The 25,232-nt window shown below is 30.7% G+C and overlaps 2 protein-coding genes across 3 annotated transcripts in view; one reads left to right on the top strand and one right to left on the bottom strand.

The window, feature by feature from the left end:
* The window catches only part of LOC117793926, a 31,962-nt gene extending 7,455 nt beyond the window's left edge, over window positions 1-24,507 (bottom strand). The window contains exons 1-2 of the mRNA XM_034634378.1: window positions 23,993-24,507; window positions 522-796 (exon numbers count right to left, since the gene is read on the bottom strand). Coding sequence (XP_034490269.1) covers window positions 522-796; window positions 23,993-24,389 — 672 coding nt within the window. The 5' untranslated portion in view covers window positions 24,390-24,507. The remainder of the gene's footprint in view (window positions 1-521; window positions 797-23,992) is intronic.
* On the top strand, window positions 8,783-9,623 carry LOC117793928. Of its 2 annotated transcripts, XM_034634384.1 has the most exons (4): window positions 8,783-8,980; window positions 9,032-9,038; window positions 9,129-9,208; window positions 9,275-9,623. In XM_034634384.1, exons 1-4 carry the CDS (start codon window positions 8,816-8,818, stop codon window positions 9,518-9,520), a joined length of 498 nt encoding a protein of 165 aa, XP_034490275.1. In that variant the 5' UTR covers window positions 8,783-8,815; the 3' UTR covers window positions 9,521-9,623. The 2 variants fall into 2 exon arrangements, with proteins under 2 accessions (XP_034490275.1, XP_034490274.1); XM_034634383.1 differs by having other exon boundaries at window positions 9,032-9,208.
* Window positions 24,508-25,232: the final 725 nt, after the last annotated feature.

The raw sequence follows: 25,232 nt of genomic DNA, 5'->3' as shown, positions 1-25,232 counted from the left end.
ATAACTTCTAACTATTCCTATTAATTTTTACTTTTCTAAATGTTTCTTCATCATTTGATACATTATAATCGTTGCTTAACTTCTCTAATCGCTTCTCCCTCTTTTATTTATTGTTTTGCTACTCTGTTTATTTTTTTTTAACATAACTTGTAGCTATTTCTTTTAATTTTACTTCTCTAAATGTTTCTTCATCATTTGATACACACATTATAATCGTTGCTTAACTTCTCTAATCGCTTCTCCCTCTTCTAATTATTGTTTTGCTACCCTGTTTATTTTTTTTTATATCACTTTTACCTATTCCTATAAATTTTTACTTCTCTAAATGTTTCTTCATCATTTGATACATACATTATTATCTTAGCTTTGCTTCTCTAATCGCTTCTTTGTCTAAAAATCACATTTTAGCGCCTCTAATTGCATATTCCTTGTCGATTGTTTAAAGTTTAATCTTAGTTGAGCTTCTCTAATCACTTGGCAGCTGTTTAATGACTTCTCTAATCGCTTCTCGCCACACTTACCACCTGTGTTGGCAGCGTCTCATTCAGCTGCAACTTCAGCACATAGAATCCGGGCAGAAATGGAGGCGGCGCATTGTAGACACTGCTGTAAGAACGGGAGAATGCCTCGGCAAATGGCAAACCATTGTCCTTGCCACTGTCCTTGTTGCTGTTGTTGTTGCTGTTGTTGTTGTCGATGGCGCCTTCGTAGATGGCATCGCAAAGGGCCAACGAACCCATCCAATAATTGTTGCCATAGAAGAAACCGGATGTATAATGACCGGAAGCGTCGTCCACTGTGAAAAAGAGACAAAGACAGAGAGAGAGAGAGAGGGATAGGTGAGAAAAGAGAAGGGCAATTTAATGTGGGAACTGCTGAGTGTGGTAATATTATAGCAACTGCATGTGGCATGCCACATGTGTCCCCATTAACATTGCCGCTAATCGGCGAATCTAAAACTCTTTCGCTTTCTTTCACTTTGCTTTCATAAGTGTGTTTGTGTCTCTCTGCATGTATGTGTGTGTGTGTGTGTGTGTGGCACATAAAAAGTTTATTATATAATGTTGCCTCGCTTGCAACATGTTGCCACAACTGTTGTTGTGTGTCAGTCGCTGTTTTTGCGTCCAGTTTCCACAAGTTGTTGATCTTCTGCCTCGAAATGTTGTTGTTGTTGTTGTTGTTGTTGCTGCTGTAACCAGTTGTTGCTGGAAGTGGCAGCAACAGGTTTTTTATACTCATTGAAACTGGGCAAAGTAGGATATGATTACTTTTCGCCACTGTACAGCAAAAAATACATCTGGTAAACAGTAAGTCAAGTAATTGTTTTGATAACAAAATTCAGATATTTGTCAATTTATTTTTTGGAAATGTAGGCCCAATATATTTATTTATTATATTATTTTTTAGGCACAGTAAATAATAATTATTTTGTTTTTTTTTTTTTTTGTAAATGACCAAATCATTTAATTCTTGTAACTGTAAATAAACGTGAAATATACTAAAATTTTAAAATCTTAAAACCTTAAAATTTCTGATTTTTATTATTTTACTCATGAAATAATCATTATTTTTGAGCAAAAAAATAAAACTCAAGAAATAATCATTTTTTTTGGGCAAAAAAAAATAAAACTCATAGCATAATAATTATTTCATGAGTTTTATTTTTTTTTGATCAAAAATAAAACTCAAGTTGGTTGGTCAAAATAACACCTTGAGTTTTATTTTTGATTAAAAAGCAATTTTTGATTAAGAAAAATAAAACTCAAGAAATAATAATTATTTATCTTCCTCAAAAATTATGATTGTTCCTGAGTTTTATTTTTGTAGTCAAAAGTAATTATTAGTAAAATAATAAAACTCATAGATTAATGATTATTTCTTGAGTTTTATAATAAAACTAATAATGATTACAGTCCCTGTTATTTTTTCTTTCTTCTTCTAAAAACCAAATAAGCACATAAAAAAGCACAATATAAAATGTTTGCTTTCTATTTAAAAAATATAAAATTTTAAACTTGAATTTTGTCACAACAATTACTTGACTACAAGTTTTCTTTCTATAGCTTATGCACTTTATTCATACTTCAGAAATTATTTACTTATTCATTTTGTTTTTCTAATTTGTTTGCTTGTTTCCTAAGCACTTGTGATATTTTTTTAAATTTTGCATTCCAACAATTAATTTATTTTAATTTTTTTTTTTAGATTTTGTTTTTTTTAATTCGTTCCTTTGTTTTGAAACGATTGTGATATTTTTAAATTTGTATTTCTATATATTTTATGATATATTTTCTGATATATTATTAATTATTATTATTATTAATTTTTTTTACTAATTTGCCTTTAAGCACTTGTGATATTTTTAAAATATATTTTTACTTTTTAGTTATATTTTGTTTTTACAATTTTTTCTTCTAATTTGTTGCCTTGCCTTTTGATAGTTTTAAAGTTTTATTCGAACATTTATTTTATTTGGTTATTTTATTTTTTAATCTATTGTTAGTTTTTCCCTTGATTTTTTTAGTTTTTCTTTATGTTAAAATTTGAATTTAAAAAAATCACCACTATTTAATGGTTATATTATTTTAATTGGCCACAAAAAATGTGAAAATAAACTCGTGTTTTATTTTTATTTTTATTTATTTGGTTTTTTTTAAATCTATTGTAAGTGTTCTCCTTGATTTTTTTAGTTTTTCTTTACGTTAAAATTTGAATTTGAAAAAATCACCACTATTTAATGATCGTCTTTTATTTTAATTGGCCACAAAAATTATGAAAATAAACACGTGTTTTATTTTTTTAATTTTATTTGGTATTTTTTAAATCTATTGTAAGTTTTCCCTTGATTTTTTTAGTTTTTTACCACTATTAAATGGTTAAAATTTTGATCGTCTATTTTTTTAATTGGCCACAAAAATTATGAAAATAAACTCGTGTTTTATTTTGTTTTATTTATATTTTTTTGAAGTGTGTCTTTTGTTGAAGTTGTGTGGAAGTTGTAACTGACAAGCGACAACTGAAGTTGCAACTACGCAACAATTTGTTGTTGTTGTTGTGAGTTGATGTTGTTGCAGCGATTTTTACACTTTTGGTTGACGACTTTTAAGCTTCCTCGTAGACAAAACGCACTTTGCCTTGACCAAGCAAAAAGAGAGTTATGAGTACTTAAAAAAGTGGAACAGCTGAAGGAAGAGGTGAGGAAGAGTTGAGGAAGAGGGGAATAGACACAGCAGGGGACAATGTTGTTGCTGCCAGTTTATTAAGTGTCTTGTTGCGTGCAACATAAATGGCCATGACCATGAGCAGGTTTTTCAATTTTTACTATGTCGAACCACAATTTGCAAGTGGCTAAAATGGGGTTAAAAAGGGGAAAAGAGCTAAGCGAAGATTTAAAATAATTATTTTTGTTAAGTTGGCTAAAACACTTAGCGCCTTGTTAATTGCATTGCAGCGCATCATTAGCCAATATTATTATTAATTAATTAGGCCAATTAAATGCCGCCAAAAAGTTGACCCATTTTAAGGGAGATCTCTCTCTCTCTCTCTGCGCCATGCTCCCTCTCACTCACTCATTCTCTGTAATATTTAAACATGTGTTCAATTTAATTTGCGATTGAGGTCATTTGATTTGCTTTGTGTTGAGCGTTTCTTTTTTTTTTTTATTTCTCTCTTTTAACTTGTGTTATTTTATTTTTATGTAATTGCTCAGCCAGCTTATATCAGCTGATGAGCTTGCTATCTCACTCACTCTCATTTTTTTTTTGGTTTTTGGTTTTTTATTTGTCTGTCTCTAGTGGTAGTCAAATTTCAGCATAACTTTGTATTATGCTTTATTTGTTCATCATTTCTGATGTCTCATGTTCAATTGAACGTGTCATTCAAGCGTTTTAACGTCTTCAAAAGCGGAAGACGACTGAACTGAAGTGGGGCTAAAAGGGCAAGACAATAGCATCGCCACGATCCAAAAATTTTGACTCAAAATATAAGCAGATATATATACATATATATGCTTATAATGATATTATAAACTGATGCAACAGACCCCGAGAGCTCCATCAAGGTAACTCTGCAAACGTTTGTACATGACAATGCTTCGATCAGTACAGCTGCCGGAAAGATAAAGCCCCCCTTTTCCCCCCTGCCATATCTCTTGGGTGCAAACCAGGTAGTGTTAGCCCTGTCCGATCTCAAGTGAACTTGGCTACCGTTAAAACAAATCTTAACACATTTGTTTTTGATCTCTTTACTTCATTATTTTTTACCCATATCAATTCTTGTCTTGTCGCAAGGTCGTCACTGCAGAAGAGTCTACAAAATGATATATCAGGGTTACAAGAGGGCAAGTGAAGGGAAAACGATTGTTCAGATCGTGCTGAAAGTTTCAAGACATGCACTGCACAGACTTTACTTCTAAGGTCTAACTTAAGATTGGCTATTTGAATATTTTTATAGAATTTATATAGATATTAAAGAAACTTTGTTATACCTCAAGCAATTATCTACATATCTTAAAATTTGGTTTTTCGAAAACTTTGTTGGAGTAATTTATTTTATTTATTTATTTATTATATTTATTTATTTAAAAAAAAATTTGCTGTTGTTAAATATCATAAAATTGCCAAGTTATGCTGATCTAATCTATATATATATAGATTTCAGGGAAAACATATTTTGGGAAATATATGCAATAAAAAAAAAAAAATACTGTCTTAAAATATTAAAAATTTTTTAGATTTTTTTTTTTTTAATTAAAATTGTAAAATATGATATTGCTAAATTTTATAAAAAAAAAACATATTACTCGTTAAAAAAATAAAAACCGTTTTGAAGGTAGGTGAATTTTAATACTTAAATTCAATGTTATATAATAAAATGTTTTTTCTGTATTGTATTGTCTTTCTTTTTTTTCGTAATATGATTATATCTGAATGATTCCAATATATATATAAGCTGAAATGATATAAAAAACAACTGTACCAAGTTTCATCAACATCAGTTCACATAGAGCTGAGTTCACATGGAACAATGTTAGTGTCAAAGGTGGAAATAGAGTTAGAAATTAATAAAATTATGTGTTTCTTGGAACTATTATAGTTTAGACTGATTTCATTAAATATTTGATAAATTTTTAAGTGTCATTCAGATGTGTTACAAATTTAGTCAGATAATTATTATACCCGCTATAGATAAATCATTGAGAAGCATAAAACGCGTGCCAAAGAATCTATCGATTAACATATGTAGCTAAATAATTCTCAACTAGCTGAGAATAAATACTGTCAATTGACTGGACTGTCTAGTTGGTTATGCTTTAAAGTCTTGGACGTTAGCTTAGATATATTTATGTATATATATATATATATATATATATATATATATATAGATGCGGTCCATTGATTTGTCGGGGTTTTTGCTACCTGCTGATGGTCGATTATTATCTGTATTTTTTTTATGTTATTGTCATTGTCAGTTGAGTGTCAATGGAATCGCCAATTGCGCTCTTGAAAACAATCAGCAAATTGTCAGTTGGAGTTGGACTGGGTTGGGGGCAGTCCAAGAGGAGGGGGAATGAAGAGGGGAGGGGGGTAAATAGGTTTAGCTTTGGAGGTTGTTGCAGACATATTTGTGTGGAGGTTGGGCCCCAAAAACGAGTCGCATTTTTGGCTCTTTTTGGGTTTATCTGGAGAGGGGACAAACAAAGGTGTTAACACTAAAACCGATTACAGCACAATACAACAAAAGCAACAACACTTAAATGGGGGGAACACACCCCTCGCCTGAGGGCTGACGTAAATAAAAATTGCAGAGAGAGCAGTGAAAAAAAAAGCTGTTGAAATTTTGTTTGATTGATGAAACGTTGGGCAAAAATAATCATAAATAATATGCTTAACACACACATACACACAACAAATAGTTGTATTGTACTTATTATTTAAGTTGCGAAAGATTTGCAAAAAGAAATAAATAATAAATACAAAAAAAACCAATGCAAAAAATAACACATTTTGTTTTGATATTTATTTTCGGTTTTTCTTATGCTTTTTTTTTTTTGTACTTTATTTTATTGGTCTTTTGTTTTGCTACGCGCTTTAAATTTAAACAGTTTAATTTTAATCAAACGTGCGTCAGAACCATTAAAATTGATTATTTAATATCTTTTTTTTTTTTTTTTTTTTTTTTGAAAATTTGCAATAATCATTTGTTAACCAAAAACAAATAACGTTTACATGGCATTCATAAATTTCAGTCTCTCTATTGATTGTGTTTAATGGACATTACGTGTGTCTTTCCGGGCAGGCGCCTTGGGCTCGGGGGGCGTGGCATTAGACACATAACAAACGCAAACACTTCTAACATAACCAAATAAAAGTTCTCGTTCTTTCCGGCTATTAATTGCGTAGTTATAATTATTAAAATCAATAAAACCCTACTAAAAAATTCTTGAGATTTCAATGCGATTTTCAAACAAATTGTCTACGAAATTGTGTGAAGATTTGGTTGAAATTATCATAGAATCAAGTAACTTAATGTGTGAAAAAATTCAATTTATTTCATTGAATACAAATTGCCAGAAAGCCAAATATAATACCATGAATTTTAAGTCAAAGCCAAAAAAATATTCTTCAACAGGTGACAAAAAATTCCTGTTATATTTGATATTTTGAAAAAAAAGTAAATTGTCAAAAATTAAAAGAAAAGGTTTCAAAATCTTCATAAATTATTTTGAGGGGAATCTGCTTCCATACTTCCAAGATATTAATTTATTAAGTGAGTAGTTATTTTTTTGTAATTTTTTGTATGATATATAAGCTTAGAAATGTGGATTCTTATTATAAAATGTCTTATTTATATGTGACATTTAACTTTTCCAACTAAATTTGTTCTTTAAGTGGTTTTTAAAATGTCTTATCTACAAATACTAAATTATATTTTAATTAATATGACAAAGAGTCATAAATTACTCACAAAATCATAAAATCTTTACTCATATCTCACAATTATACATATTATCCACAAAGCCACATAATTTGTCTGAAAACATTTAAAGTAAATATTATTTATCTTTAGACCCATTTAAATTATTGCCTTGTTCTCATTTTAGTTATGTTTTTTGATTTTTATTATGCCATTTTGTTGACAAGTTAAACAAATATTTTAATGCAGTTTATGATCAACAGTTTGAATAACTCAACTGTTGACAGTTGTGCAATGATCATCGTAGGCAAATATTATCATCTTTATTAATATTTCTAGATCTAGAAATTATGTTCGCAGATTCTTTAAGCTATCATTTATTGATTCTTCTAGTGTCTTCTAAATGACACTGATCACAACGATCGTTCCAATTGATCTTATGGCTGAAATCATAGTTTCTATACATTAATTCTCTGTTTATATCAGCTAAGATCAGTAGTAAAATAAATAAAATAATGTAAATTTATTTTGCTGCTTCTTTTCGCCTGCTTTAACTTTTAAAATCGCTGATCGATCAGTGTTGCAATTTTTTTCAATTGATTTACTAGCTAATATTATTGATTCTTTATCTATCAGTCTATCGATTTGTATACATAGTTCTATATCGTTTTCATTTAAAATCTTTGTCACGTTTGTCGTTTTTTTTTTACAGTCCAGGAAATGTAAAAAAAAGAGCAAGTTGAAGGTGCTACAAACTTAAATGTTTTTTTTTTTAATATTTTTTGCTCTTTAATTTGAATTTATATAATTTTTCTAATGTGTTTTGTAGAATTCATACCATAAGTGCTAACTACCAAGGAACACGCTCTGCCAAATTTAAGGTCATTAGACCTCTTATTTATAATCTGGCTCGAAATTTCGATGCCACGTGTTGTAAGTTTTTTTTTCTTTTCTTTTTTTCTTTGGTAATAAACATTAGTTTTAAGAATCACTTTGTTTTTATAGTTAATGAAAGCACTTTATGAGATTTTTTGTGTGTATTGAAAATGACAATAGATTTGTGGGTTTTAAGATTCAAAGTTTATATATTCGACAGTTTAGAAAATTAGAAATAAATAAATAAAATAAATACGAACAGAGATAAAGAGATAAAAATATATGTATAGAGATTGGCATATATAAATAATAATAAATTATAGTTAAATGTGGACACATTGTTATACACTGCAGCTCAACTGAGTAGGTTCTGGACTTTCATCAAAGTTAATTGGCCAAAACTTTTTAGCCAATTGATCGATTTTAACAAAATAAATTGTATTTGATAAATAATTTAGTTGTAATAAGATTTAAAAGTTTGCAGTTTCTAATACAAGTTCTAATATCCAAACTAATTAAATTCCCAAAAGCCTACCAAATATTTATAAAACAAAAAATTAAAATATTAATCAAAAATATTTTATGTTAAAATTAACAGCCTGTATTATTTTTAAAATAAATACATACTATTTTATTGTAATATAAAAATAAACATGATCTCATTTCTTAACTATATCTGCATATATAAAATAGTTGTCCAGAATTTTTTTAAGCGGAATTTTTTTTAAGCATATTAAAGTTTGATAATTCTTTGGAATATAAGTTAAAAAATCTTATTTCACCCGTAATATTTTATCTGAGTACTTAAGAAAAAAGTTGACAGGTACTACAACAGAAATATGTAGGAGATTTTTGTCAAATTCATAGCTTCAACTCTTTTCACACATTCAAAATATTTTAACTTTATAAATCTCTTTACATAATCAACACACTTTAACTTTATAAATCTCTTCACATTTTAAATTGTATAGTTTTAAGTTCATAAAGCTGTTTTTAAGAAATTTTTATATAGTTTTTAATAAGAATGTTTCAATTGAAACCATTCAATTATCAATTTTGCTCGCTGGCTGACAGACATGGCAAACCGGGAGATTTGTGCCAGAAGATTCTTCAAGTTGATATCAAAAACGAAGAGAGTTATTTTGACTTGATGCGATTTGTTCTGATCGTGTTTTCTCTCAATGGTTTGGTAAGCATGAATAGATCAGTTTTTAAGCTATATCTATTATTTACTCAACAGCTATATGGTCTGTTCGACTTTGTGAGCAATTGTGCTAAAAAGTATCCCAAGACGGCGACATTGTGGCATAATGACAGATTCCTTCTCTTTCCTCCAGTTGTAACTCGATGTTTTAGAGTGACTTGTAGTTTTATTCAACTCAGTTCCTGGATAATGCTGTGCTACGCCACTTTTAAAGTGAGTTTCAAATTTATATTACCTTTGTATAATAGTTCCTTAATTTATGCTCTTTTTTTCTGATAGCGCTCGACCGGACTTATGATGCCCTGGCTGATTTACCATATTGCTGGCTTAGTACTAACTCTTCTGAAGATTTCCCTTAAAGCCTCAATCGGCCATGTTGAGTGGAGTGAAATTAGACATAAATTGCTAGCATTTAAAGTTTTCATCATTGGATTCGTATACTTTTGCAGGAAATACTATGAAACTACTGACTTTGAAATATTAAACAGTCAGGGTGTAAGTTTGAAATCGAAAACTGTACAATAAGTAAAAAATTGTTTACTTATTATAGGCTGAACTTTTATAGATTTAGACAGCATTGGAAATTTATTTAAATTACAGTCTTATACATTCTGACCTTCTGTTTAAATCGGTTCACTTTATCATTTAGCTGCAATAGGAACGATCGGTCGAAAATCAACTTATAGTACAGTGTACCTGGGCACAGGGTATCCCACTGTCGAGCCTGCTCGTCTGTAGCCACACCAGACCGCGAGCCAAGCGAGCAGAGGCCGGAGCCCCCATGTTTTTTTTATATTTATAATTCTAATATTTAAATTGAATATCGTTCGTCACAAAATTTATTGTCAAAAATTTTGGGGCATCTAAGGACTTTCGTCACTAGACTTTAACCTCATAAAGAGGATATTCTTAAAATAATGTAGAAAATTTTAATGATTGAAAAGATTTCTAATGAATCCAATATTTTAAAGCATATCTTAAAAAATAATAAAACTGAAAGAGTTTTTTAAGTTAGTTTATTTAAATTAATTCATTACTTTAATTTTCTATTTCACTTGAAATGCCCGCAAAACATTTATATTTTAATATAAATTAAAAAATTAATTTAATTTGTTATTTTCAAGGCTGCAAAACTCCAAAATTTTGTTAAGGGTTCGGTTCCGCGGTTCAAACCATAGAGCAAGACATCGGTTCGGTTCGCGAATTGGTTTATATTTATAGCCCCTGAACCCAAGGTTTGGGTTCGAACCTTGGTTCAATTTCATACAAAAAAAACTATTATTGTTATACATTTTTCTCTACATTTTCAATTGATTAAATTTTTTTTTAAAAAGAAATTGAATTTTGATGATAATTTAAATTTTTTTTGAAGATTTAAATATGACTTATGTTAAGTCGAAGTCTCAAATATTTGCGTAATACTAGAAAACCATAAATTTTTATTATAACTATTTTATTTTTTTCGAACCGAACCTTTTATTTAAGAAAGCGGTTCGGTTTAGATTCGGGTTCGCAAAGTAAATAATTTTTAGGGTTCGGTTCAAGAGCCGGTTCAGGCTGCTTAAAAACCCGAATAGAACCGGTTCTAAGAGGTTCGGTTCAGAACCGGTTTGTAACCTTGGTTATTCTAATATTTTCTTTTAATTTTAAATTGAAAAACAATAAATTAAGAGAAATGTCATTGTGAAATCAAGCAAGAAAAACGAATTTAAATAAAGTGGAACATAGAGTATTTCGTCATATTGAGACATGACTGTATGTTAACCAACTTGGCTTGTTATTTCGGCCATAAACAGTTGCCAAATTTAAAAAGGGCACAAACTGCTGACGGTTGATCAAGTTTATGAAGCAAATTAAACAGTTGAATTGTTGAAATATCTTAACACATTCATCTGCAGCACAATTCACATTTATGAATGATAATTGTTGCTGTTGGTTGTTGTTGTTGTTGATTGCCTAATTGAGTCGCATCGAAAACAAAACACGCATTTTTTGAAGCCAATTTAATGCTTGAAGACGCACCTTAAGATCGTTAGAGCCTTGATAGAAGAGCGTCTTCTCGCCTGGCTGCCTCACATATGCCAAGCTACAATCTTTCCCCCATCTGCTGTGGCTGTTGCTGTTGTGTTGACAGCAACATTTCCTGAATGAGAGCAACAATTTTGCCGGCTTGAATGACAATTGTTATTCAGGTCTTGGCAGAGACATCGTCAAAGTTACTTTGGCGACAATTTCAATGTCAATGTTGTTGCTGTTGTTGTTGCTATTGTTGTTGCTGCTGCTGTTGCTGGGGTTCAAGTGCAATAGTTGCTGCTGTGTCGCCCACAAAGAAATTCGCAGTTTAGCTGCCTGACGACATTGAAATCGTTTTGCGAGCAATTCACAATTGACAATTGACTGACACTGTCATCATCAAACCATAACAACAGCAACAACAACAACAATAATAACAATAGCAACAGCAACAACTTTATGTTTTGCCGTTGTCACTTTCGCCGCTTCGTTTCGAGCATTGACAGCAATTTGTGCTCCACTTTGCATAATCTACCACAGACAGAAAGAGTGGCATATAAATAGCAAGAAAGAGCAAGGGAGAAAAAAAAATAAAAGAAAAAATATATAATAGAGAAAGGGAGAGAAGAAGAGTGTCAAATTTAGACTTAGGGCTGAGCGCGTGACAAAAACAACAAAAAGACAAAATTTAATAATGTTCGAAATAAAATATTTTAATAAAATCGATATAACTTTTTATGCTACAATTTTATTACTAACACAAAAGTAAAAAATATGTAATTATTTTTGAAGACTTACTGTTTCATATTAATTGTGATATTATAAGTTCTTTAAAGGTTAAGACTTGAGATTAAACATTTGGAATATCTGCATTAAAATGCAGATCCAGAGAAAAAAACAATTTTATAATATAATAACGAAGTAAATAAAATTTAAATGCAGAATGAATCTGGATGCCAAATCATGATTAAAATGATATTCCGCTTGAAAATCAGTTAAGTTTTGACAAAGTTATGCCAGTTTGAAGTTGGTTCGACTTTTGAATAAGCAACTTTACAAGTCAAAATTTTTGTACAATTTCCCGTGATTTTTTACAGAAAAATTAAACGTCTCAGAATCAAGTTTCAAGTGTTGTTTTATACTAATTATGATACAAGGAGTTGATTAAAAGTGAAAAATTGAGATTTAAAATTTTGAATTTTCAAAATTCCAAAGGGGGGACCCTTAGCATAGAATCCAAGATTTAGAGAAAAAAAATGTTTGTACAAAATTGATTGAATTTTAATGCAGAATGAAATACGAGGCCAAATCATGAACAAAACGACATTCCGATTTAAAATCGCTTGAGTTTTGACAAAGTTATGCCAGTTTAAAGTTGGTCCGACTTTGAATCTAGCAACTTTACAAGTCAAAATTTTTGTACAATTTCCCGTGATTTTTTACAGAAAAATGAAACGTCTCAGAATCAAATTTAAAGTGTTGTTTTATACTAATTATAGTATAAGGAGATGATTAAAAGTGAAAACTTGAGATTTAAAATTTTTAATTTTCGAAATTCCAAAGGGGGGACCCTTAGCATCGAAACCAAGATCTAGAGGGAAATAATTTTTTTTACAAAACTAATTAACTTTGAATGCAGAATGAAATAAGAGGCGAAATCATGATCAAAATGACATTCCGCTTGAAAATCGGTACAGTTTTGATAAAGTTATGGAAATTTTAAGTTGGGAGACTTATGACTTAGCTACTTTACAAGTCAAATTTTTTATTTTCTTTCTAAATATAAAGCAAGCATAAGCATACAGAAAATAATAAATTATTGCTTCTTAAAAAAAAAATTTAATTAAGTTAATTAAGCTTGAGTATTTTTTTCTATATATTTCCATAAATATTTTCTGCTCGTGTCACGCGTTCATCTCTAAGCAAAGCCTTTACTCGGACATCCCAAACTGAGTCCGCGTACGATTTCGTTTTTCGATTTTTGTTATTATTTCCAAATTTTTTTGTGGGTTTTATTTTGATTTTTGTTTAGTTTGGTTTTTTCGGATCTTTCGCTTCAATTTTCGTATTGGACTTTTTTTTTTTTATTTTTGGTTCGTATCTTTCTACAAAGATTCAGCACAAGGTCAGCTGCATCTTCAGCATCAACAGCATCAACAGCTTCAGCTTCAGCTCGAGTTTTAATTTCAATTTGAGTTTGTAAGCGCCATTGCCATTGTTCGACCCGTTTTTTGTGGCTTGGCCAAGTGGTGACTAACTGGTATTTCACCTGGCCTGAACTCACTTGGCCCTCTGACCAATTTGAACCAAATTGTGGCTCAGTTTTAACACGTGGCAATGGCCAGTTTTTTTTTTTTTTTTTTTTTTTGGAATTTGCGTAACATGCGTGCCAGATTGAATTAAACAGCATTTCTTAAACATCAACTCAGGGCTGCATTTTGCATAAGTAAAGCCAATGAGTCATATTATTATTATTATTATTTTTTTTTTGGTTGTAGTAGTATTAACAACACTATTAACACTATTACTGCAATCGCTAATCGTGTTTGCAATGACACAAGTGTCTATATAATTAGCCAAGCAACCAAATCACAATCTTGATGAACTTGTAACTGACCAAAAATCTTTGAGCAGAATGCCAAATGTCATCATGACAAGCGCACAAAATGAAAATCTTGTTCAAGCTGCAATTACGCACAGGTCTCTAATTCATTCATTCATTTATTCATTATTCATTAACGTAATATCTAATTTTGTTGTTTGTTGTTTTTCAATTTCAATTTCAATTTTCACTGATTCATGTTGAACCAATCAATTGTTAAATAAATGACTTTGATTTCGTTGCCCTGACATACCAATATCATTATTATCTAAGCTAGCTTCTGTTTTATGTGATCTAAAGGGAATTTATTGTAGAAATACTTAATGAATGGATATGTGTTTTTTTTAGCTTTTAAGGTTACTGCATCTTTGAGCAGCTTATCGATTATTTGTCAATTTGACATTTAAACAATAATTTAAAAAAAAAGATTTTCCACCTACACTGATGGAAAAACAGGTACATAAAATCAAGAAGAATTCTTTAAAATAACATTATTTTAAATGCAAAAAATACACGAAAAACACAAAAATAAATGGTCTTAAAATTTACAAAGTTGTCCTTATTTCTTAATTAATTTTGGTTCTCGTCTTGAATTTTCCAACTTTGTGTTTTCCATTTTAATATCAACTAAGTACAGTTGAGCTAAAAATGAATTTATTTTAAAAATTGAAATAAAATTATAAAAATTTTAAATTAAAATTGAAAAGATACAAAAATAAATATTGAAAAGAATAAGGCATATAAAAAAAAATTATTTAATGATCCAACAGTTGTTATAATATTGGACGTACTAAATTGAAAATAAATATAAATGCATCTGTTACTAATAAGCTTAGTCTATTATCTTTTTGATAAACTTCCTTATGATGTAATGAGCTAAAACATTAACTAATTAATTGCTGTCTGTGCTGTCGGCAAATCTTTCTCCTGCCTTTTGTCTTGCCATTTCTGTTGTTGTTACTCATTTTGCATTTGCACATTTGTTGCATAAATTGCCACGCCCCCCGCACGGTTGAAATAAAGCCCATTTGGCTGCCCTAAAATGTTCGAGAGTCCGGCAAGTGCGCAATAAGCAAATGGCCAATCCGATGCAATTATGGTCAATAACCCCAAATCGAGGAGCAAGCTAATTTTTGCTGAAATCAATTTCATAATTCATTTCAAATGCAAGGCACGTCTCGATTTTTATTTATTTTGTATTTAGTGTAGACTTTTACCTAACGGAAATGGTTAGCACGGACTTTTATCTAGGCAGACAGACAGACAGACGGACAGACAGACAGACGGACAGACAATGTCTCAGTGTCAAATCCAAATAGGGGCACGACAAATAATGAAAGACTCCTGGAAATGCATTTGCACTTAAAAAAAACAATCAATTAAAGCTATAGAGATGTTATCGATAGGCAGGGAGTGGTCAAGAGAGTAAGGGGGTGGGGTGGTCAATCGATTGACCAAGGGAGGGGCATTACCTTCAAGCGAATGCAACGAGCGAGCAATAGAAATCGTTTGATTAAAATCCAACAGCCAAGACCAACAGACGCATTAAACTTGAACACACACACACACACACACAAAATTCGATTGCGATAACGATAACGATTACGCTTACAATTGCAACTAAAATGGATTATGTAAACAAGCCAAGAAATATATATATCATGCTGAGAAATAAATCTAGTTATTTTGTGCAATCTACTCGTTAATCATAACTCGTTACCCAGCACTCGTTATTAAGTACTCACAAAAAAAAAACATAAACAATTGCAACTGACGGAATCACAAAATTTTTGAGACGTCATTTTGCACATTTTGATCGTCTGCCAAATGTTCGATTCAACTGGCCAGACCCAAAAGTGCAAGTCAAGTGCAAATATTGTAATTGCATGAGTACATGGCATTCATTAAGTGAGGTTATGTGCAATTCCGTGATGTTGAAACTGATCTATACTTGTTAGACATTGTGTTGAAATTGAAGTTAAAAGTCTATACTTGATATATATTGTGTTGAAATTGAGGTCAGAAACTGCAATAACTAGACATAAAATTCAACGGAATAATATTGAATATTTGGTTGATAAAAATTTAAAAAAAAACGTTAGCTAAGTTTAAGGTGAAGTTATATTATTTTATTTAAAAATTAATTATGAAAAACTTTCTCAGTTGAAATCTTAAGAATATTATATTTTTGCTGGAAATTATTAATACAATCTTTTGGTGTATATTTCGAAAATAATTTAAATTGTATACTGTATACATAATTTCATAAGTTTTTTCCATTACAAGTACAGCCATGAAGTACTTGTAATGGAAAAAACTTATATGAAATTATGTAACGAAAATTTTCGTTTAATAATTATAGATTATTGATAATAATAATCAAATTCTAAGCATAGGATTTAAATCGGAATTTTATTTAAATCACATAATTAATAAATTGGCAGTGGGCTTAGGTTTTTTTCCCATAATTTTCTTTATTTTATTTATTTGTTTCCTTCACATTTCTTAGCTTTTTCTATTTTTTTGTACTGCAATTTTTTAGAATCAAGTTCCAAATCCCAAAACCCTCTATAACAGAAAAAATATGCTATCTTAAGGTTCTGTTAATGACTTCAAAATTACATTTTTCTCTCAAGTAACTATCAGAATAAATTTCACAATCAAAGACACAACAATTTACAATAAAATTCCCAGGGAAATTCCCCAGCACCTATGAAATTCCATCAATAACTTTCAATTGATAACAGTACCTTAGCTCAATAACTTGCTGCTATCAGAAAAAGAAGAAAGTAGTAATTTTACATATGTACTAAACTCACGATCAAGTGCAACAGTTGAATAATGTCAATTACGTACAATAGTTGAGCTGACCGTCAAGTTCGTTGCCTAAGTCTTTTGTTTTGCTGGTGTTAAAAACAAAAAAATAAATGGAAAAATAAGGGCAAAAATAGAGAAAAAAGGGCGGAAAAGTGTTGGTCAAATTTGAAAGCGTGTTTTACGTATGGCCTAAACGCCAAACTGGCCAAAAATATATATTGTAGGCCAGACCTGGTCATAATTTTGTTTTGGCCAAAGCAAAGCAAAGAAAGAGAAAGAGAGAGGGAGAGAGCGAAAGAGAGAGGGAGGAGAGCGCAAAAACTGCAAGACATTGCAACAATCAAATTAAAGTTAAATTACATAAGCGCAATGTTGGCAGCGGCGTTGGCGTCGGCGTCGGCGTCAGCGTCAGCGTTGGTTGTTGTTTTTAGTTGTTGTTTGGTTGTTCGTTGTTGTTGTGCGCTGACTTGACGTGTTCATGTGTTGTGCAATTGTTGTGTGTGTGTGTGTGTGTGTAAGTCTGCTTCTTCATTATTTTATTAATGCTATTCACAACAACAGCAACTGGGAAAGCAATAGAAATTATGTTGCGTGACGTTTCATTTTGCACAAAGACTGTAATTGGTAGTCTATCCCCCCCCTCCCCTTCCTAAACCCCTCTCACAAAAGTCGGCTAAGCATATTGGCCTAAAAATTGTAGCTAATGACCAACAATATGCATATATAACTATATATATATATATATAGAGCTGAAAAAAGAGGCCACAACAGGCACGAATTGTGAGTGCAGCTTTTGTTGCCAATTTTTTTGTAAGTTGGTCAACGAACAACGTTTGATTAGCTTTTATTGTTATTGTTATTGTTATTAACATTATTGTTAATGTTGGTTTTTTTTTTTTTGGCGTTGTCTTACTCAACTTGGCTGGCAGGTGAAATGCAAGAGACGAGGTCAAAAAAACATTTGCTGTGCAACTTTTTGTTGCGAGGTCATTGCGCGATGTTTCCTGGAAGCGTTATCGGAGATCTGAGATCTGTGAAAGCCACGAGGAAGTTTGCACAACCCAACAAGAGACATGGCTAAAAGCCAAGTTCGATCTTCTTCAGCAAACATTTGCATTTCCTCTTTTTCTTTTATTTTTTTTTTGGAATATATTTTCTGCTGCTCGCTTTTGTTGTTTGCGGTCAAAAACGCTGACGAAAGTCATCGAAAGCCAAACAAACATAAACTCAAACAAACAAATTACTATGGGAAAAACGCGCGATATTTTGACAAAAACTATAAATTAAAAAAAAAAAACTTGTGTTTTTTTTTAAGAAAACTGACAAAATCACGCAAAAGCTATAAAAAAATAAACAATGATTTTTTTGTAATAAAAAAAAAACACCAACTTATAATAATAAAATAAAATAATAAAAAGATAGTTCACTTTTTTTCTTTTATGATATTCAAAAGTTTTGAGTAATTTATTAAAACTTAGCTCATAATTCCTTTTTTTGATTGAAGAAAATAAATTCAAAATTTTTATTTTTTTTCGCTTAAAATAATTATTATCATTTTTTAATGCAAATTAAAATCAGCTGACTTTGAGCATTAAAGGTAGTTCTTAAAAACTTTTATTTTATCTTTAGTAATCAGCTTTAAAAAATCAAAAATAGTTTAAAATGCCAAAGAACAAAATATTTTAATTAGAGGTACAAATTTTCCCATAGTGCAAACGTACAACAAAATCAACAAACTATTTTTTTTTGCGCTTTTTTATTTAAGCCAAACTGTTCATTGTCAGGAAAAAAAAAAACACTAACTTATAATAATAAAATAAAATAATATAAAGATAGTTCACTTTTTTTCTTTTATGATAATCAAAAGTTTTGAGTAATTTATTAAAACTTAGCTCATAATTCCTTTTTTTGATTGAAGAAAATAAATTCAAAATTTTTATTTTTTTTCGCTTAAAATAATTATTATCATTTTTTAATGCAACTTAAAATCAGCTGACTTTGAGCATTAAAGGTAGTTCTTAAAAACTTTTATTTTATCTTTAGTAATCAGCTTTAAAAAATCAAAAATAGTTTAAAATGCCAAAGAACAAAATATTTTAATTAGAGGTACAAATTTTCCCATAGTGCAAACGTACAACAAAATCAACAAACTAATTTTTTCTGCGCTTTTTTATTTGAGCCAAACTGTTCATTGTCAGGATTTCTTCACATGCCATGGCCTAGAACCAGAATCAGCCAAGCCAAAGTCTAACAAATCGAAACTGAACTGCGACTGAACCATGGTAAATTTTGGCCTTCATCTAAGCCAATTTTTTTTTAACGGCTCGCAGTCAACATGGCAACGAAGACTTGGCTGAGATAAGAAGGGAGGGGAAGTAGGTAGGGGGGGAGGGCAGGGGTATAAACGGCAGCTGCAGTTGCACTTGGTGGCAAATCGATTTAAGCCATCAAGCAAATCAGCCAAGCAAAACAAACAACACGTTAACAAAAAATAAGAATCAAGTCTAAATTGTTGCAAACACGACTCGACAAATACCTGAACGACAAACTATATATACAAATTATAGAATCAGTGTGACAGATACAGCTTATTATGGCAATAAGTTGTATTCAAGTTTAATAGATGATAAACAAAAAAAATTAATCGTTAGATGGATAAATAGATAGATAGATAGAGTTATAGATAGATAGAGATATAGATAGATAGATAGAGATATAGATGGATAAGAAGACATATAGATAGATAAATTATATATAAATTAACATACATATTTAGATATAGAAATAGATACAGATTTAGTAGTATATATTTTTAAGCAAATAAATATTGTCAAATAGGCAGAAGTAGTACAAAAACTCAATTTAATTAATATAAACTTTTTAGAAATCTAGTTAAAATATACTTTCAGAAATTATTGTCAAATTCTATAAGCTAAAAATATAATTGGACTACGGAATACGTACCTAAATTTTAAAATTAAACAGGGCTGTTCCACTTTTTATTTTGTATTTTATAACATTGAAAAAAATTTAAAATTTCACATTGAAGCTAGACAATGTATTTAAAATCTATCTTTTTTCAATTTATCGGACTTAAATTCATCAACTCAAAGTAAATTTAATACACACAAGCTTACCAAAATGAAATTAGAACAGGTTAAAAAATATTAACTCCCAAAAAGTCTTGCCGAAAGTAATAAACCAGAACAGACTTGTTTTTTGACAGACTTAAATTCTCTAGATTTTATCTATAACCTCAAAATTTTACAGCTAATTTCAACTGATTCTCAAGAATCTAAAGCAAAAATTGTGCTGCATATATTTTACAATATTAAGCGATTTCACAAATTTATATCTGTGAGTAAAAAGTATATTCAAGTCGTATATAGCCAGTTTGTTGCATTGTACTTAATAAATATATATAAAGAAGTAAACACTCTTTAAAGAAACTTCCGATGGAGGAACCTTCATGATTTCTAAATTTAATTGCACAAAAATAATTATTTTTATCGTCGATTTTATTTTTATTCTATAATAAAGTGGACGCTGTGGTGTTAAAGTAAAAATTCAGTGAAAATTGTTGAAAATTACAGAGATGGTATTATAAAAATATTTGAAAATATTTCAAGGCACTTTAGAATAATATTGAAATACTAAAATTAATTATAATGAACCTTGGAAATGTCTATAAGGCTTATAGTATTTTTTAAAAATATTATCAAACATTTAGAATATAGAAGAAAGTAATATATTCTATGGATTTAATAATGCTCTTACAATTCACAACTATCATCAAATTTAAATCATTTTCATTTAATTTAAAATTTATTTACAACAAAACTATTATATATTGTCCAAGCTTTTAAGTATGATAAACTTTTTATTTTTATTAAAACATGATCTAATATTACTAAAAGTATATTTTAATTTTCTGAAGCTATTAAGTATTTAAGCCATCATCAGCTCTGGCTTTGACTTTTATTTAACATATATACAAAAAAAAACTTTTATATTTTTAGCGAAAAAATGTAAAATAAATGTCATAACTTTCGATTGTTATAGCACCATTAAATACGGACTGCAGATATGGAAATGCTGATGCCAAAAACAGGTAATGCGGCCACAACGATTATGGCCATTGATCTTGGCCATCATCAGAGGCTCCGACAAAAATCTCGAGCTAAAATTCTCGGACTTTGGGTGCTAAAATGTTGTGCCAAATGAATAACGAATAACTGTACGAATAAACGAATGAATGTTAATGGTATGTACGAGTTACAAATAGAATAAGAGTTGCCTTAAATTATTTAAAAGCTTTTTTTTTTTTTGATTTTGCTGTGCGTTTTAGTGAAACTTTTGGAAAGAGACCAACAGAAAATGAAAAGAAAAGAAATAAAAAAAATTTTTTGTTTTGTTGGTTTCTTCTTTGGAATTGTTGTTGTTGTTGTGGTTGTTTCGTATCGCATTTGGTGTGTTAATTGATTGCATAACCAAGTCACAAAGAGTGGCAGCGTCGAGACAGCGACAACAACTCACTTGGACACTCATTTACTCATTCACTCACTCGGCCAGTCATCCATCCAACCATCCATTCAGTCAGTTAGTCAGTCAGTCAGTTGGTCAGTTAGTCAGTCAGTCAGTTGGTCAGTTAGTCAGTGGGGCGGGCAGGCAGTCGGCCAAAAGGGGGCGTGCCATTTACACGCTGGCGCAACCGAGCCAAACTCAAATCCAAATCCAAACCCAAAAAAACTGAAACTAAAAACTCGTCGCACAACATTTATTCATAATTTTGTGTTGTTGTTGTTGCTGTTGTTGTTGCCTGTTGCAGCTGGTGCAAGTTGTATTTTAACAGCTGCCTGCAAGCAGTTCACACACGCAGCAAGCAGTGCAAAATCATATTGCATGCTAGTACTTATTCACCATATCCCATTACACTTATTTTCATTTTCTCAGCAGAAGCTTTAAAAATTCTACTACAAATTTGTTATTTGACAGGTTGCTTGGTTTTTTCTTATAGTTAAGCTATGCTTAATTTCAGTTTGATAAGATCAGATTAAGTCAGCAAAAATTTACTTTTACTTTTTTTCTATTGGCTTACAAAAATGTTGGCTAGAAATTTTTGGAAAATTAAAACAAATGTGCCCCAAAACTTGGTACTTGATATGTTATTTAGTTTTTCTTATAGATAAAGCATACTTTATTTTGGTTTGATAAGATTAAAGGAAAACTTTCCTTATTTCAGTTTGATTTAATTAAATTAAGTAAACAAAATTTCTCACAATAAAAAAACTATGCTTAATTTAAGTTTGTTTATTTATAAAATTTTTGAAATTATTAGTTTTATTATCTCAAAAACTGAAAACGCTAGCAAAGTTTCTACTTTATTAGTTTTAAACTAAAAAAAAAGTTAAACAAAATTTCAGTTTGTTACGCCCACACAAACCGCCCATTAATTTGAAACTGGACATATTCATGTAAAATTAATTTGATTTTTATGTTTTCTTTGTGGTTTCTTTGTTTTGCTGTTGTAATACCAGATTTGGCGTGTTTTCTGCAACAACAACAACAACAACAATGCATTGTTCAAACTGACAAAGTCGCTGACATAATGACCAAACAATTTGGCAAAAGTTGAGCACACACACGCGACACACACACACACACACACACACACATGTGTTGTGCCTGACTGAGCTAGAAATCAAAATCCAAAATCACAATTGAGCTGTTGCACTTTGTTGTTGTTGTTGTTGTTGCAAGTTGCTGTGGTCTGGCAAGAACTAATTGCGACCTTGGGTCGAACGAACGGCGCATGCATTTATGTAGATTGTCGACTCGAAATCTTGAGAATGCGCCGGTTTAAGCAGCCCACAGAAAACAGCACGTTCACATGCAACACCAGCAGCAGCAGCAACAACAACACCAACAACAACACCTGCAACAACAACAACACCAGCATCAACAACTCTCGAAAAAAAAATAAATAAATACATGAAAACCTATCAATGCATAATTCTTAATCGAATATGATGTTGTTTGAGTCAGATATCAATTTTCAAATAATAACAGCCAACAGATTGCCCAATAAATGTCAAGTTATTCCTGTCTACGGCACTTTGAAAGATAACAAACATCATTTATTATGAATGCAACTATAAATGTTGGCTACTTTTGGGATAAAATATTATTTATGTCTTATGTAAACTTGTAGCTAACGAGTTTTCATTGAATAAACGAACTTTTTATTCAAGTTTCTTATGAAAATTTCAAGTTGTAGTTAGACCAATCTATCTAAAATCTAATAAAATAATTCAGTTTGAAAAACAACATATTTTGTTAAAGACAACAAAGTTTTTAAAAATCCTATGAAAACTAGAAGAACCTATCTAAAAAAGTGTTGTCCAAAAGTAGGATAAAGTAAAAGTAGGATAAAGTAAAAGTGGGATAAAGTATCATATGTGTTACGAAAATTTATTTTATTGCCCACTATAGATCTGATTTTTAATCCCAAAAAATTCAATTTTTGTTAAGATATTCCTTATAATCTATGGGATTTACTTACATTCATGTTTTAGCTATTTCTTACAAGCCAAAAGCAAAAAAAAAAAAAAATAGTGTTTCTAAAACCAAATTTTATCTATTGAGGGATTTGAATAAATTTGTATTTATTGTCTATATTATATTAAATTTAATTTTAAATTAAATACAAAGACAATAAATAAATTTTATGTGGAGAGTTAAAGACCTAATAAGTTGCTAGTACTCTCTGAAATCTGTATTGCCCATTTTAGATATAATATGCCAAATTTTATATGAATATTTTGTGGTATTAAAAAAAACCAAAAAATTTATTATATTGTTAAAAATTTAAAATAAATTTGTGACTCCAAAAATATGTGCCCAAAAATGAAATCTCAGACAGTTCAGAAACACCGCCATTTTGTAAGGTTATTTGTCAACAGCAATTGTCAACAAAATCCTTAGAGTTTTCTGGTACACAATTCAAACAAAAATCAAAATTATTTAAATTATAGAAAAACTTATTAACTAATTAATTAATTTAATTAAGTTTCTTATGAAGAAAATAAAGTTTTCGTGCAAAAACTGAATTTTCTTATGTTAGTCTCTATGACAGCTATAAGATATAGTGAAGAGATCTGTTGGACTTTAAGATATTTAGTAGTTATTTTAATAAGTAGCAGCTGTACTAAATTTCAGCTAAATAGCTGCGCTACAAGCTGAGTTCCTATAGGAAGTATGGATTTTTATTATTATTTTAAGTATGTTCACAAGTGCTTGTAATTCAAAGAGATGTAAAATATTTAGTAGTTATTTTAATAAGCAGCAGCTGTACTAAATTTCAGCTAAAAAGCTGCGCTACAAACTGCATTTGCATAGGAAGTATGGACTTTTATTTTTATATTAAGTATATTCACAAGTGCTTGTAATTAAATGAGATGTATAGTGAAATAAAGAGTGGCAGCTTTCTCGTATTATTCCTGAACTTTCTTTGCTTTGCTTTTGAGTAAAATTCGTAAGTCAAATTCGGTGACTACTGTACTTACTTTTGACTGCCCACATTTTGGCATCGCTCAGTCCGCGCAGATAACTGCGCATGTCCTTCGTGCAGTTGACGCTCAATGGATGCGCGGCCTCGACGCGCTGCCACTGCGCTGCCAGCAGCGACAGATCAAAAACGTTGAGTGAATCGCGCAGTCGCTGCGTGCGCGACAGATCGAAATTGACGTTGACGTCGCTGTTGTTACTCCTGTTGTCGTTGTTGTTGTTAATTTCCGTATGCAGCCGCAAATTGATGACATTGTGCTGATTGACGTCACCGATGAGCGTCGAATTAATGGCGGCAGAGGACTTGTTGTTGTCCTTGTCAATGGCTGCCTCTGTCAGCGTCAGCGTCAGCGCCAGCAGCAGCAGCAGCTTCGGCAGCACTTGATGTAAGCGCATGATCGCCAAAGCAACAAAAACAAAAAAAAAAACAACAACAAAAGATGCCACAAATTAACTGGGCACGTTCGTAACTTCACTTTCACTCAAAAAAACCACAAAAAAAAATCACAGCTCGAGTTAAAAAACAAACAACAAAAACCACAAACTATATTAAAATATCAAAAATTCCAAATATATGTTTAAAAAAAATCCAAAAGTGTGTCGTCTCGTATTTCCTTTTATTTATTTGTTTTTTTTGCTGTTTTAAACATTTTCACACACTTAAAAAATACGCTTAATTTCTTGCTTTCTTTATTTATTTTATTTGAGTTGTGTAATAAACCGTTAGAATTTCAGCGTTTTTTTTTTGGTTTTTAAATTGATATTTTTTTTGCACTTTTACTTTCGTTGCGCACGCGCGTTTGTGTTAGAGCGAGAGAGTATGTTAAACTGTTAGCTGCGGACAAGCGACGACCGCTTTGAATGAACGCACGTCAACGAATTGCGGCTGCGCGTCTTGGACAGCTGTAAAAATATGCTAACTATTTCAAAAACGCAGCCCCAAAAACGTCGCAGCAGCAACCACTGTGGGCAGCGACGCAAGCAGCGCGAGAGTCACAGCGAGCAACGAAAATAAAACCTTAAATCTCTGCATAGGCTCTGAGTCGACGTCGCTGCTACTGTGGCTGCTGCTGCTGCTGTAACTCAAGCTGTAACTCAAGCTCAGCGTGAGCATGAAAGCGCAAGTGAGAGAGACAAACAGTGCAAAATGTTAAGCATTAACATTAACTCAACTAAAGCGCAACGAAAGTATTGCAGACACTGTTGCCCAAATTTGACGCTCAAAAAAAGAGCTAGATT

This window comes from Drosophila innubila, chromosome X (genome assembly GCF_004354385.1).
Source record: "Drosophila innubila isolate TH190305 chromosome X, UK_Dinn_1.0, whole genome shotgun sequence".
Taxonomy (NCBI): domain Eukaryota; kingdom Metazoa; phylum Arthropoda; class Insecta; order Diptera; family Drosophilidae; genus Drosophila; species Drosophila innubila.
This window is presented reverse-complemented; position numbering and strand designations above follow the sequence as displayed.

Bases quoted from the DNA above. Each gene is read 5' to 3' on its own strand.
- LOC117793928 (XM_034634383.1), top strand. From the start codon at position 8,816: ATGTTTCAATTGAAACCATTCAATTATCAATTTTGCTCGCTGGCTGAC. The intron at 8,981-9,031 runs GTAAGCATGAAT...TTTACTCAACAG, and splicing joins TGTTTTCTCTCAATGGTTTG to CTATATGGTCTGTTCGACTT. The intron at 9,209-9,274 runs GTGAGTTTCAAA...TTTTTCTGATAG, and splicing joins TGTGCTACGCCACTTTTAAA to CGCTCGACCGGACTTATGAT.